At 48.4% G+C, this 14,150-nt stretch overlaps 1 protein-coding gene across 2 annotated transcripts in view; it reads left to right on the top strand.

The window, feature by feature from the left end:
• The window catches only part of rhot2 (ras homolog family member T2), a 28,627-nt gene extending 17,853 nt beyond the window's left edge, over nt 1-10,774 (top strand). For both annotated transcript variants that reach the window (XM_052021639.1, XM_052021640.1), the window contains exons 12-19: nt 77-161; nt 259-404; nt 2,842-2,942; nt 3,902-4,032; nt 4,765-4,845; nt 5,570-5,692; nt 7,015-7,217; nt 8,579-10,774. In XM_052021639.1, the coding sequence (XP_051877599.1) occupies nt 77-161; nt 259-404; nt 2,842-2,942; nt 3,902-4,032; nt 4,765-4,845; nt 5,570-5,692; nt 7,015-7,217; nt 8,579-8,696 (988 nt within the window). In that variant the 3' untranslated portion in view covers nt 8,697-10,774. The remainder of the gene's footprint in view (nt 1-76; nt 162-258; nt 405-2,841; nt 2,943-3,901; nt 4,033-4,764; nt 4,846-5,569; nt 5,693-7,014; nt 7,218-8,578) is intronic.
• Nucleotides 10,775-14,150: the final 3,376 nt, after the last annotated feature.

Genomic DNA, 14,150 nt, shown 5'->3' with positions numbered 1-14,150 from the left:
CAGCCGACAGGCCTAACTCAGGGCCGTGGACTTTTACAGCAACCTGTGAGTCACCCAGCTGGCTATTTCCTTGCAGGCTACGTGTTCCCTACGATTGCACAACTGAGCTGAATCAGCGCACCTACCTATTCCTCCAGCGTGTCTTTGAGAAGTATGATGCAGTAAGTAGCTTCGCCCAAGATCTGTGTGGGGTGGGGATGTGTGGGATGTGCAGCCAGCAGTGCCTCCCTGTCTCACCTGTGTTTTCCCTGTTCCCAGGATAATGACGGCGTGCTCTCTCCCATCGAGCTGAAGAATTTATTCAGTGTGTTTCCTTACTTCCCCTGGGGCCCCGAGGTCTTTAACACGGTGTGCACAGATGAGAGGGGCTGGATCACCCTTCACGGCTACCTCTGCCACTGGACGTAGGTCTTTGTCTGGAAATGTGTGTGTCTGGCCACCGTGTTTACTGAACATACGGGTGAAACCTGTGAGATTGACTACTTGAAGAGTGGACTCATAGGGTCATACAGCACAGAAACAGGCCCTTTGGCCCAACTGGTCCATGCTGACCAAGATGCCCCATCCAAGCGAGTCCCATTTGCCAGCGTTTGGCCCGTAACCTTCTAAACCTTTCTAATCCGTGTACCTGTTCCAACTGTCTTTTAAAATTTATTATTGTACCTGCCTCAACCACTTCCTCTGGCAGCTTGTTCCACGTATGTACCACCCTCTGTGTAAAAAAAAAAAAGTTGCCCCTCAAGTTCCTCTTAAATCTTTCACCTTAAACCTATGCCCTCTAGTTTTTGATTCCCCAAATCTAGGAAAAAGGCTGAGTGCATTCACCCTATCTATGCTCCTCATGATTTTATACATCCCTATAAAATCATTTCTCAGTCTCCTACACTCTAAGGAATAAAGTCCTAGCCTGTCCAACCTCTCCTTATAACTCAGCTCCTCAAGTCCTACCAGCATCCTCGTAAATCTTTTCTGCACTATTTCCAGTTTAATAACATCTTTCCTATAGCAGGGTGACCAAAACGGAACACGATGCTCCGAGTACTAAATCAGGCAAAAGTTGGAAGTAGTGGGAGGGGTGTGTCTGAAGTAACATGGTGGATCATTGACTACAGAGGGGTCCTGAAATGGGCTTAGACAGGCGTGGCTCAGTGGCTCGAGCAGTGTCTGTGGAGGGAAAGGATTTGTCAACATTTCAGGTTGAGACCCTGCATCCTGCATCGGGATGCCCTCCCCTCCCTCCCCCCCCCCCCCCCCCCCCCCCCCCCCCCCCCCCAACAGATGCTGCTCGACCCGCTGAGTTCCTGCAGCAGGTTGTTTGTTGCTCCAGATTCCAGTGTCTGTTTAGAGGGTCGCACTCTTGTTTGTGGATTCAGTACCACTCCTAACACCTAAAGGCAAAGTCTAGACCAAACCATCCAATGTGGCACAGAAAAGTGACGGTTTAAACCCAGGCTCAGTCTCCTCACACAGATGGTGGGGAAGATCTTGTGAGGTTATGTACCAGTGGTGTGCCTCAGGGATCTGTTCTGGGACCCTTACTCTTTGTGATTTTTATAAATGACCTGGATGAGAAAGTGGAGGGGTGGGTTAGTAAGTTTGCGGATGACACACAGGTTGGAGGTATTGTGGATAGTATTGGAGGGCTGTTAGAAGTTATAGCGGGACATAGATAGGATGCAAAACTGGGCTGAGAAGTGGCAGATGGCGTTCAACCCAGATAAGTGTGAAGTGGTTCATTTTGGTAGGTCAAATATGATGGCAGAATATAGTATTGTAGGACTCTTGGCAGTGTGGAGGATCAGAGGGATCTTGGGGTCCAAGTCCATAGGACGCTCAAAGCAGCTGCACAGGTGGACTCTGTGGTTAAGAAGGCATATGGTGTATTGTCCTTCATCAATCGTGGAATTGAATTTAGGAGCCGAGAGGTAATGTTGCAGCTACGTAGGACCCTGGTCAGACCCCACTTGGAGTACTGTGCTCAGTTCTGGTCGCCTCACTACAGAAAAGATGTGGAAGCCATCGAAAGGGTGCAGAGGAGATTTACAAGGATGCTGCCTGGGATGCGGAGCATGCCTTATGAAAGCAGGTTGAGTGAACTTGGCCTTTTCTCCTTGGAGTGACGGAGGATGAGGGGGGACCTGATAGAGGTATATAAGATGATAAGAGGCATTGATCGTGTGGATAGTCAGAGGCTTTTCCCAGGGCTGAAATGGCTGCCACAAGAGGACACAGGTTTAAGGTGCTGAGGAGTAGGTTTAGAGGAGATGTCAGGGGTAAGTTTTTTACTCAGAGAGTGGTGAGTGTGTGGAATGGGCTGCCGGCAACGGTGGTGGAGGCGGATACAATAGGGTCTTTTAAGAGACTGTTGGATAGGTACATGGAGCTGAGAAAAATAGAGGGCTATGGGTAAGCCTAGTAATGTCTAAGGTAGGGACATGTTCGGCACAGCTTTGTGGGCCAAAGGGCCTGAATTGTGCTGTAGGTTTTCTATGTTTCTATGTTATTTCAAAGATCAAGGGAATTATCCCTGATGTGCTGGCTTTTAAGATATCCCTTGGCCAATTTCACTAGAGCAGATAATCTAGTCACTGTGAGAACTTGATTACTGCCTAGTTTCTACACTACAACCTTAATTACTTGTTGAAAGCACTTCATTTGCTACGAACTACTTGAGGGTCCTGACTGGCGCTGTAGAAATGCATGTCTTTCCTTACAATGCCAATCAGTGGTGCGTTTGCTGTTAATCAGCTCCCTCCTTTGCTGGACTGTAGATGTGAAGCGTCTGATGTTTATCTGCATATAATAAAAGGCACTCACTTTTTTCTGAATTTTCCTCGGTAGGTTCACTGCCTACCTGGACATTCATCGCTGTATCGAGTACCTGGGATACCTGGGCTACACCACCATTATGGAGCAAGAATCCCAGACTGCAGCCATCACAGGTAGGGAGCAGCACTGCGCTGCAGCCTGGGCGGTGAGCATGTTGTAGGGGGCTCCAAGGAGTGGGGTGGGAGGAACAGAACTCATGTCCGATTGTTTTCAGAACCCTGGGCTGGGGAGGGGTGGATCTGCCAGTCACCAGAGTCAAAGTTGAGATTATTGTCGTAGGCACAAGTACGGCACGTGAATGTGAGGGAAATGGTGGGATACGGACATTGTGCAGGCAGAAGGGATTAGTTTAGTTGGGCACTTTATTACTAATGTCATTGGTTCCACACAACATTGTGGGCTGAAGGGCCTGTTCCTGTGCTGTACTGTTCTGTGTTCTATGTATGCACAGGTGCAATGAAAAGCTTACCTGTGTGGGTGCCCTTGGAGTGGGAATAAGGGGCAGTTTGGTAGTCCTGTTTACAACCTTTAATGGCTAGAAAAGGGAAATCTCTTTCCACTGGGAGAGACCGGAATGAGCGAGCATTAACCTAGAGGCAGATTTCAAGAGGTGGTGTCAGGATGTTCTTCAGATAAAGGGCAGTGTGAATCAGAGCTTACTCCACCGAAACGGCTGTGGCTGGGGGTCAGCTGAGAAATGAGAAAACCCAAGATTTTGTTTTGTGGGAGCTTTAAGGGTTGGGGAGATTGAGGGTAATGTATAGATCACTCCATGGTCATAAGTAGCAGGCTGGGCTGGAGGGCTGAATGGCCTCCTCTTGTTTCCTCCTCAGTAGATGGTTCTGATGCACCCAATGGCTGTGTGGGAGGGAGGACCTATAGTGGTGATTCTGAGTCACTGCTGTCAGGACGGGAGTGAAAAGTAATCTCCCCCTCCCCAGCTTCTTCACCGCCCACCTACCCCTCCCAACGCCACTGCCATCCAGTGCAACAGTGAGCCCCAGAATTCAGGCTCTCTGCTGCCCCGTGTGGAAAAGCCAGTCATTCTTCATGGAAAATCCTGTTGTTTCAGTCACTCGGGGAAAGAAACTGGACCTGGAGAAAGGTCAAACCCAGAGGAACGTGTTCCTGTGTAAAGTGATTGGACCCAAGGGCACTGGGAAAACAGCATTCCTGCAGGCCTTTCTGGGACGCAGCCTGGAGGTAGGTGTAATACCCTGTTGGGGGGGTGTCGGTGTGTATAGCCTGCGCTTGGCATCGAGCTCGGCTGTGGGTACAGGAAGGTGTGGTCTGCTCTCCCCACTGCGTGACATGCTGCTAATCCTCACGTTTGACATTGATTCAAGTGAGGAAGATCAGTCCCGATTCCACTTCACACCCTTGCGTGGCTGGGTTAGAATTCCCATCTTTGTTTTCTCATCCCTCTGGCCTCGCTTGGCTCTGTCTCAAAACCTTCTGCCCCACAACACTTGGAGATCTCTGCACTCTTTCAGTTCTGGCCTCTTGTTCCATCACTGGCAGCCTTGGCGTACTCTGGTATTGTCTCCTTGAGCTACAGCTCCTCTCTAACCCGCTGGGTCAGAGGCACCTCTTTGGCTGAGCTTTTGGTCACTTGACTAATTCCTGCCTAGTGGTTCAGGGACACATTTTATTTGAAGCTCCTGTTATGCACTTTTACCAGGTTGAAGACACCGTCTGAATGATGAGATTGTGTTCCTTCATTAGCAGTGCACTTGTATCTTGGAATTCCTTGCCTTTCACTACACCAGGTGGACTGTACTGGTTCAGGAAGAGACATGTCAGGGTAACCAGCGAGTGCAAAAACTCAAGTGTTGTCCAGGTTCTCACACTCACGGTCCAGGCTGCAGTTCCAACTGTTCAGGTTTAATCTGCAACAACGATGTTGCTTCACGGGTCCATATTGTTTTGTTTCAGGTGCAGAGCGACATGGGTGGAGATCTCTGCGACTTTACAATCAACACGGTGCAAGTCAACGGCCAGGACAAGTATTTAATTGTGAGCACAGAGCACTCAGCTCCCAGGCTTCAGAATGATTGGTGATGGAAGATTAAGGTCAAAGCAGTAATGTGCTCCTCCAGCACAGCGCACTGCCATTAACACCACACACTGTAAATAGATATTAACACAGGTTGAAACTCTTTAGTCTGGTGCCCTTGGGACCACAGAAATTACCCCCTGAAAATCTTCCTCTGAGCAGGAGAACTGGTGTGTTTAAGAACAAACACTCCTGGGGTCACATAAGGGTTCTGAGATCTGTCCCTAACCCAAAGTTTCCCCAAGTTGGAAACTCTGTCAGCTGAGATTGCAAAAGCTGCACTGGTAGGTTAACTAGCTACAGGTTAGTTAATTTTAGATCTTAGTTAAGTAGTATAGATCTAAACTACAGATAAAACATATTGGACCACGGGAGTGGCTGGACCACAGAATGTCAGACTAGAGAATTTCAACATGTATGTTACTGCAGTATACTGCCCCCTCAAGCTCTGTGTGTGTATGTATGTGCGTGTTCATCCTGTGCCTTTTTGTGTGTGGTAACTCTCCCTCTGTGTGTGTGTGTGTGTGTGTGTGTGCGCGCACGCGCACTAATTCACACCCAGTGTGTCTCATCCTGTGTGTGTCTCTTTATGTACGTCCTTGCCCCATCTCTATCTCTCTGCTCTCAGCTGTGACGGTGTCCCTTCACTGTCCACATGCACTCACTAATCCCTCTCTGTCCTAGCTGCATGAGGTGGATGTTGACACTGAGTTTCTGAAAGCCTCCAATGCTACCTGCGATGTGGCCTGCCTGATGTACGATATCACGGATGCCAAATCTTTCAACTACTGTGCCAGTATTTACAAGGTGAGCTGGGGTGGCAGTCTGTCAGACACAGGTAACAGTTCAGGCTTTGGCTGTTACCAGAAAGGCTCGAGGATTGTAGGTCTCAGTTGAAGCTGTGTACTTCAGGACTCTCCCTTTGCAGACCCAGGAATAAGAAACAGCTGACGTGTGTTTACGTCGCTTTAATCTCACCCAGAGTTTCCTGCTTGTGCACTCGGGTGTGTAAGAAAAAAAGCCCATGTTATTTCAAAGAATACTGGTCCTGAGGTTATATCTACCCCTCAAGCCTTACCCCAGAGGTAACTGCTCTGCCACTGTGACAGTGCGGTTGGTGGGAGCTTGCTGTGTACAAATCGGTGACTACATTTTTCACATTATGTCAGTAACTGCACTTCTGAACGTGTTGTTGCCTGTGACACACTGAGGTGGTGAAAGCTGCTGCAGAAGAACGCCCACCTGGACATCTTATGGTTGGTGCGACTTGGTGGGGTGGGGTGAGGGCAGTGTTTAGGACCAGATGCCTGGAAGGTCCCACACCTCCCAATCACCTGTACGTGGGAACGCCAGGGGGACAGAGTTTTCCACTTTGCCACATGAGAGGTGCAGAAGGAAGATTATAATTGATCTTCCCCATTGATTGTCCTCCCTGTGTGACTGTCCATTAACTGCCAACAGACGAGGAATCGGTGGATTGTTCACGGAGCGGCCTCCTCCGCTCCCTGGTGAAGTCGGGGGGTTCTGCTCATTCAGGGGATGTTCCAGGCCAGCGTTTTATTGCCCACCCCTTGCTGCTTTTTGACCCAGTGAGGAGGAACGAACAAGGTGAGACTGGGCCGTGTGTTGGATTTTAAACATGCCCGCTCCGGAAGGCCAGCGTGCAAGTGAGCAGCAACTGGATGTTTATGGGGGGCACAAGGGCAGGGAGGGGGGAAGTAGTGTTACTGCTGGTTCCACCCAACCCCTCCCCTGTCTGTGTAAGCTCTGGCGTGTCTAGGGGGTCTTACAGATACTGGGGTTCCTGTGTGCTGCCCTTGTCCTTGGTGGTAGCGGCAGCAGGTATGGGAGGTGCTGCTGGTTAACCCTGTTGAGTAACTGTAGTTACTGTGTGCAGGAGGTAGAGGCAATGAATGTCTGCCGTAGAGAACTGATGCTACTAAGTTTGTTGGGAGTTGGTGGAGCCACATTCATCCAGGCAAGTGAAGGGTATTCCGACACAACACCCGACTTGTGCCTTGTAGTTGGGGTGTTGGGAGATGAGGCCCTTGTGCCTGGCCTCAGACCCACCCTGGCCGTGTTGGTGTGCCTTTTCCAGCCGTTAACCTTCACGTTTTGTGTACGGGCAGGAACACTACATGGAGAGCAGAATTCCCTGCGTCTTTGTGGCGTCAAAGGCTGATTTGCCGGAACAGAAGCAGGAGCACGGGATCACGCCGGTGGAGTTCTGCTACAAACACAGGCTCCCAGCTCCTTTCCACTTCAGCTGCAACAACGACGTGGCAGCCAACTCGCAGATCTACTCCCGGCTCGCGCTTGTTGCTGCATTTCCGTGAGTATTCCGGGACATTCCCAGCCTTGCTGGAGGATTGGGGTGAGCTTCTGTTGGTGCTGGAGGTCACTGGTCTCCCTGGGAGACCAGGTTAGGTCGAGGATTGCTGGGATGTGATTGGCTGGGACCCCCCCTGCTGTACAGGTTGTGGGGATGGCAGAGGGGTTGTCCTTGGGTTGAATGGTGAGGACGGACGGTTGGTGTGGAGAAATGGTGCACTGTCAGGCTGTGGCTGGGCTAGAGGAAGGCGGGTTAGCTGGTCAGACCAAGCAAACCCTAATGAAAGCATCTCCCTCCTGCACTGGGTGGCTTCTGCTCCACCCCCCAGCACTTCCAGTTCCTGGTGGCACTACCTCACAGCTAAGGTGCCCCAGGTTCAATCCCGACCTCGGGTGCTGTCTGTGTGAAGTTTGCACGCTCTCCCTCTGACTGCGTGGGTTTCCCAAGTGCTCCAGTTTCCTCCCACATCCCAAAGAAGGGTCGGTGGGTTAAATGGCTGCTGTAAATTGCCCCTAGTGTGTAGGTGAGTGGTAAAATCTGGAGGGTGTTGATGGGAATGTGGGGAGAATAAAATAGGATGTGTAAGTGGGTGCCTGATGGTCAGCACGGACTCGATGGGCTGAAGGGCCTGCTTCCGTGCCATGTGACTGAATGAGCTGCTCCCTGTCCCAGATAACCATGATTTCCAGGGATCAGGACCCTGCTCCCTGTCCCAGATAACCATGATTTCCAGGGATCAGGACCCTGCTCCCTGTCCCAGATAACCATGATTTCCGGGGATCAGGACCAAGTGTTGATCTGGCATTGTGCAACTTCAAATCCCTTCCCTCCCCACCCCTCATGATTTTATGGAAGGGATGTTGTGTCTGACAAATGTGATGAGAGTTCTCCGCGGGTGTAACGTGCAGGGCAGACAAGGGGGAAGCGGCAGATGTAGCGTATCTGTAACTAGTGGGGATCTACTATCTACAGTCCTTGTTAGTGAGTTGGATGAAGGGCTGAGGGTGCTGGTTAAATGAATGGGCAAAAGTTGGCAGATGGAGCACAAGGTGGAAAAATGGGAGGTTCTCCACTTTGAAAGGACGGATGGGATGAGATTACAAGGGGTTTGGGGGTCCCAGTATATTAAACACAAAAGGTTAGCGTACAGGAAGTAATCGGGAAGGGTAATGGGTTGGTGCCCGGTGCCTGTGGTGTGAGGGAGTGGACTGTTATCAGGTGGGGACCAGAGCTCACATCAATCCAGGATTTCCAGACCAGATTGGGGAGGTGCCAGAGGGAAAATAATCTGTGGGGGAATGGACTGACGAGCTGAATGTCCCATCCGTGTGGTAATAACTCCCTCCCTCTCACCTTCACAGCAACCTGAATGAAGCAGAGCTCAGCGCCTCTTCCTTCTGGCTGCAGGTCACACTGGGAGCCACAGTCACTGCCTTCCTCGCACTCGCCCTTTACAAAGCACTGGCCCGACACAAATAGCGGGATGGAGCTGGCTGGTACAGAGTGTCTGGTGGTCCTGGAGACGGAGCTCAGCAAGGAGAACGGGCTGCCCAGCGCCAACTCGGGTTGGAAGGAGTGACGGAGCTAAAGTTGGAGGAACGGATCGAGCAGTGTGCTGCCAAACGTTTCAACAGACGCAGCAAACCCGCAGGAGTGGCTCCTCCTCGCTGCTGCTGCTCATGGTATCCATGAGCAGGGGTTGACCAGATAGGAGTGAGGCTAGTTCACTCCCCCATCAGTCGGGAGTGAGGTTTAATCACTCCCTGACCACAGTCAGGAGTGAGGTTAACTCGCTCCCCTGCCACAGTCAGCACTGTCTCGTCTCAGGGTTTGGACTCCTGTCCTCTTGTTACCTGTTCCCCATCCAAACCTCCAAGTCACTAGTCATTTCTCCTGGCAGGCTCCTGGCTAGACTGCTGTTTTTCTGGTGATCTTTTTTGTAAAAACGCTATTTTAGTCTCAGCATTGATTGTAAAGTCCCTCTCTGCGTCGGGCTCTTCAGGCACATTTGAGAAACCAAATGTTTCTCATACTATTTTTGTACAAGAATTTACATCTCAATGTAAATAGTTTGCAGTGTATTTTTCCACTTAAATAACACTCAAGGGTGTTCATGTCCTTTTCAATATTGTTGCTTGAGGGTTTGGGTGAGTCAAACCAAACCAAAATTGCACTGACATTGTGCACTCAGTTACTGGCTGAACTGTACCACAGGGAGAGTGAGGGCGTGTCCCTCCCTAACAGAGAATGAATGTGTTTCCCCCCCATCCCAGTGTACCAGAGAGAGTGATTTCTCCCCATGTGTAGTGTTAGACCCTTCTCCCCAACCAGCTGCCTCTGACCAGCACAGAACCTCCGTTTATAGTTTTGATTTTCACAATCTCAGTCCTGGAAAAACCAGATTATTTTGCAGACACCTTGAGCACAGAGAGAATCCGTGACCTAATTTGCTGCTGTTTGATCCTACCTATGTATCGTCAGTACCTTTGTTAAGTGTACTGAGCATCGGTGAGAGACGCTTGTTTCAGATCCTGCCCACTGTAGCTGCTGGGATTTCTCCTGATCGTACTGGTGGTTCTGGTCTCATTTACACTAAGTTATCTCCTTAACCGCTGAGTTTTTCTGATCCTTAACTGAGACTTCAACTGTGGTTCCTGCTCCAGGGACTGGAGGAGGCCATTTTGCCCCTTGGTTAGACTGATCCCAGCTGATTTGTATTTGGTTTAGTAAATGTGTTGATATCTGACAGACAAAGACGCCATCACCAGCAAGAGTCACTCAAATACTCCCAGTCCTGGCCAAACAGTACTTTCTTTTAAAGAAAAAAGTATTTTTTTTAACTGTAGTATTGTTTAACTATTCTAGGATGTACATTTTTGATTAAAAAGGTATTAATATATTATATAGTTGTGGTCCAGAGACTGAACTTCTTAGAGCTAAGTGCCTCACCAGTGTCCAAGCACTCCGATCAGCACTGGTTCCTGCTACTAACCTTTAATGATGGATGGAGTGGCCATTAGTACACACACACTGATGTGTTCTCACTAACCTACCTTACTGCTGGGGTGTAGAGCATGAGGAATCAAACACTAATAAGCAGGTCAGCTTCCCACTGCAGCTCCTGGCTACCAGTGGGTTAGCGATTTGCTCCCTGGGCATTGTCCACCAATGTGCCTTGGCCCCAGCAGAGGAAATGCATCCTCTCTGGGACAGACATGGGCAGTCGGAGTCACTGCCTGAAGACTCAGTTGGAGCATCGTGAGAAGTAACAAGCTGGTTTTGCTCATTGAATGTCTGATTAATTCTCCGGCCCCTGCATCTGACAACAGAGTGCCTTGTGGTCACCCAGTGTGGGAGTTCTCAGTACAAGCACTGGGACTCCAGGTCCCAGGTACAAAGGTTGAGGAGGGGGTAGGAGCCAGTGTTAATTAAGCTGTCACTTGTATGTTCTGTTTCCTGTGGCAAATTCCATCTACTCAAGTGTAAACACTTGTGAATTTTACTAGACTTTATGTACCTGTCCTTCAATGGAAATATAAATATATTTTCAGATTTTATCTTTTGACTTTGTGTTGGATTACATGGTGATGCAGTTGCAGAATGATTAGGTTACTGGGCTTTTGATCCCACCACTACAGCAGCAGGGGAATTTAAATTAAAGTGAATAGTCACGATGTTGGTGACAATGAAACTACCAGATTGTCCTAAGACCCTGAAGCAGTAAACTACAAATACTGGAAATACTCAGTAGGTCAGCTACTGTGGAGAGGGAAATACAATTTAACATGTCAGGTTAAAGACTTTGTGCTTGAAACATGGGTTCATTATTGTCTTTCGTCCTTACCTGGTCCGGGCCGTGAGAGAGAGTCTGCAACATGAATAACTGCCCTCTGAAACAGCCTCATTTACTAATCTTTCACTTCCCCTCCGATTCTGTGATCAGCCTGGTTCCCGCTGGTACTTACAACCTGACACTTGTACACAGTCTTTTTTAAATCCTCTATTTCTTCTGTCATCTAGGAAGCTCTGGAGTTTGTTCATGTTCTGACTGTCTGTACATTAGGGAGTGGGACGAGTGCTTTGTGCTGACCTCTGTACCTGAGGCTCTGGAGCAATCACACTTCACCTTAACATTCCTTTTGGTTAAACATTAAACTACAGACTGACTAAACCTAATCGAGCCAGTTACCATCAATGGAACGTGCACTACGTGCTCTGGCCACAACTTCCTGGAACAGAGCCTGTGATACACAGTCAAGGATAAAACTGAGCAGAGCTGAACAGTTTTACCCACACCACTGTCACCTTCACATCACAGGACATCTTAAGGGAAGATCGATAACATTACGTGAAAGAGCACAAAGAGTCAGGAAGCTTGTGTGGCCCATAAATACCAGGAGGGACTAGTTGGGCCGAATGGCTGTGAAATTTTTGGGATCTCTCTCTCTCTCCCCTAGACCAGCTCTATTCATTTTAACCCTCTCTGAAGTCCTGGACACACTCCACTAACTGCTTCAGTGGGTGTGCTACAACCATCTGCTGAGGTGATATAGAGATTTTGATTAGTACAGACTCCTGTGAGCACAGTGCACTTGCTATTACCACCACACTACAGAAGGGTCAATCAATTGTATCACATCATATTATTTAATTTCATCAAAGTAACATGCTGCAGGAGGGTGAACAACATTTGATGGTGGTAATCAAAGGAAATAGGACCTATTGGCCATTCAGCCTTTCAAGCCTGCTCAGCCTCCTGCTCACTCAGACCCTGGCTGATCCAAGCTTGGCCTCAGTTCCAGTCTCCTGCCTGTTCTCCCTCACCTTCAACTCTCCCGTAGACCAAAGGGCTATCCAAGCCTTGGATATCTTTGAACATCAAAAACAAAATGCAGGGCCTGGAAATCTGAAACAAAAGATCCTTCAACCTGAAACATTAACTCATTTTCTCTCTCCACAGATGCTGCCTGACCTGCTGAGTGTTTCCAGCACTTTGTTTTAGCTTTTTGAATATATTCAGTGACACCACCACCAAACTCTGAGGTAGAGAATTCTAAACATTCATGACCCTCGAATAAATTCCTCCTCATTTCCACCTTATTCTGAAATTGCTCCCAATTAAAGTTTCCCCATGAATGGAAGTCTCAGCATCAACCCTGTCAAGCCCCCTTCAAAGATCACATCTAATTCTTTCTAAACTCAAGAGTATAGACCCAAGATCCTCAACCATTCTGCATGAGACTGCCCAGTTATTCTAGGAATCAACCTACTGAACTGCCTCCTGTACAAGTATATCCCTCCTTTAAGTATCCACAGTGCCTCTTTATTCTAGGAATCAACCTACTGAACTGCCTCCTGTACAAGTATATCCCTCCTTTAAGTATTCACAGTGCTCCAGGCTTGGTCTCACCAATTAATACCCTTCAAAACTGGAGCCAAACCTCTCTAGTTTTACACTTCATCCCCTTTGCAATAGAGGCCAACATTCCATTTACCTCCCTGTTTACTAACTCTGTTTCATGGGCAAGGCCCAGACCCTCTGTACAGCAGCATCTTGTCATCCCTCTCCATTCAAATAATACCTTCAAACCCTGACATTTCCCCACTCATTTAACCTGTCTACATCCCTTTGCCGACACTGCCTCCTCCTCACAACTTGCTCTCTTGGAATCATAGAACAGTGCAGCATAATACAGGCCCTTCGGCCCACAATGTTGTGCTGACTTTTAAACCGCACCTAAGACTATCTAACCCCTTCCTCCCACATACCCCACTTTTAAATTCCTCCATATGCTTATCTAGCAATCTCTTGAATTTGACCAATGTACCTGCCTCCACCACCACCCCAGGCAGCGCATTCCACGCCCCAACCACTCTCTGGGTAAAAAAAAACCTTCCTCTGATATCTCCCTTGAACTTCCCACCCATTACTTTAAAGCCATGCCCTCTTGTATTGAGCATTGGTGCCCTGGGAAAGAGGTGCTGGCTGTCCACTCTATCTATTCCTCTTAATATTTTGTACACCTCTATCATGTCTCCTCTCATCCTCCTCTCCAAAGAGTAAAGCATATCTACCTTCGTTTCATCATTACATTTGATTATCAGTCCCCTCATTGAGTTATTGTTTGATCTGGGAAAGGTACCTCATCTCCTGGACAGGAAAGGTCTTGGACCCGAAATGTTAACTTTGTTTCTGCATCCACAGATGCTGCCTGACCTGCTGAGTATCCCCAGCATTTTCTGTTTCAATTTCAGACTTCCTACAGCTGCATTGTTTTGCTTTTGTAAGGCTGAAATGTCAACATTGGCTGGATCAGCCAGGAACTTTAGCAACAACTGAGAGATCCAATCAAGGAAGATTCACCCGTATCAGTGCACATTCCTTCCTGCATGAAAGGGTGAGGGAACCCAATTCAATTGTTGGTTTAGAAATGGATTTAACTAAGAACCTGAAAATAAAAAAGTTTAGTCACAGGAAAAGAACTGGAGAATGGGAGCAGCTGGATTTTCCTTATGGAAAGCTGGTTTGGCTCCTTAAGCCAGACAGCCTTCAGTACTGTAACAATTCTAGAAGAGGATCTGTGTAATGAAATCCTGGGTAGAGCAGACTTTTGGATCCTGGGCATCAACACTGCCAGGATTCCAGACACCACTGGCTGTGGAAACACAACAAATCTGCAGATACTGGAAATCTAGAATAAAACAGAAAATGCACGAAATACCCAGCAAGTCAAAGCAGCATCTGTGGGAAGAGAAACAGAGTTAATGTTTCAGGTCAGAGACCCTTTGTCAGAACTTTGAATATCCCGTGAGCTCCACAGGATCTGAACCACATTGAGTTTTATTTGTCCCCACTGTGGTTCCTCATTCTATCTAAAGATCCTACTCCAACATGCTGAAGTAATGAGGCTGAAGTCCCCATCAGGTGTGAAA

Source organism: Pristis pectinata, chromosome 8 (genome assembly GCF_009764475.1).
Source record: "Pristis pectinata isolate sPriPec2 chromosome 8, sPriPec2.1.pri, whole genome shotgun sequence".
Classification (NCBI taxonomy): Eukaryota; Metazoa; Chordata; class Chondrichthyes; order Rhinopristiformes; family Pristidae; genus Pristis; species Pristis pectinata.
The sequence above is the reverse complement of the archived record's forward strand: the minus strand, read 5'-3'. Positions and strand labels throughout refer to the sequence as shown.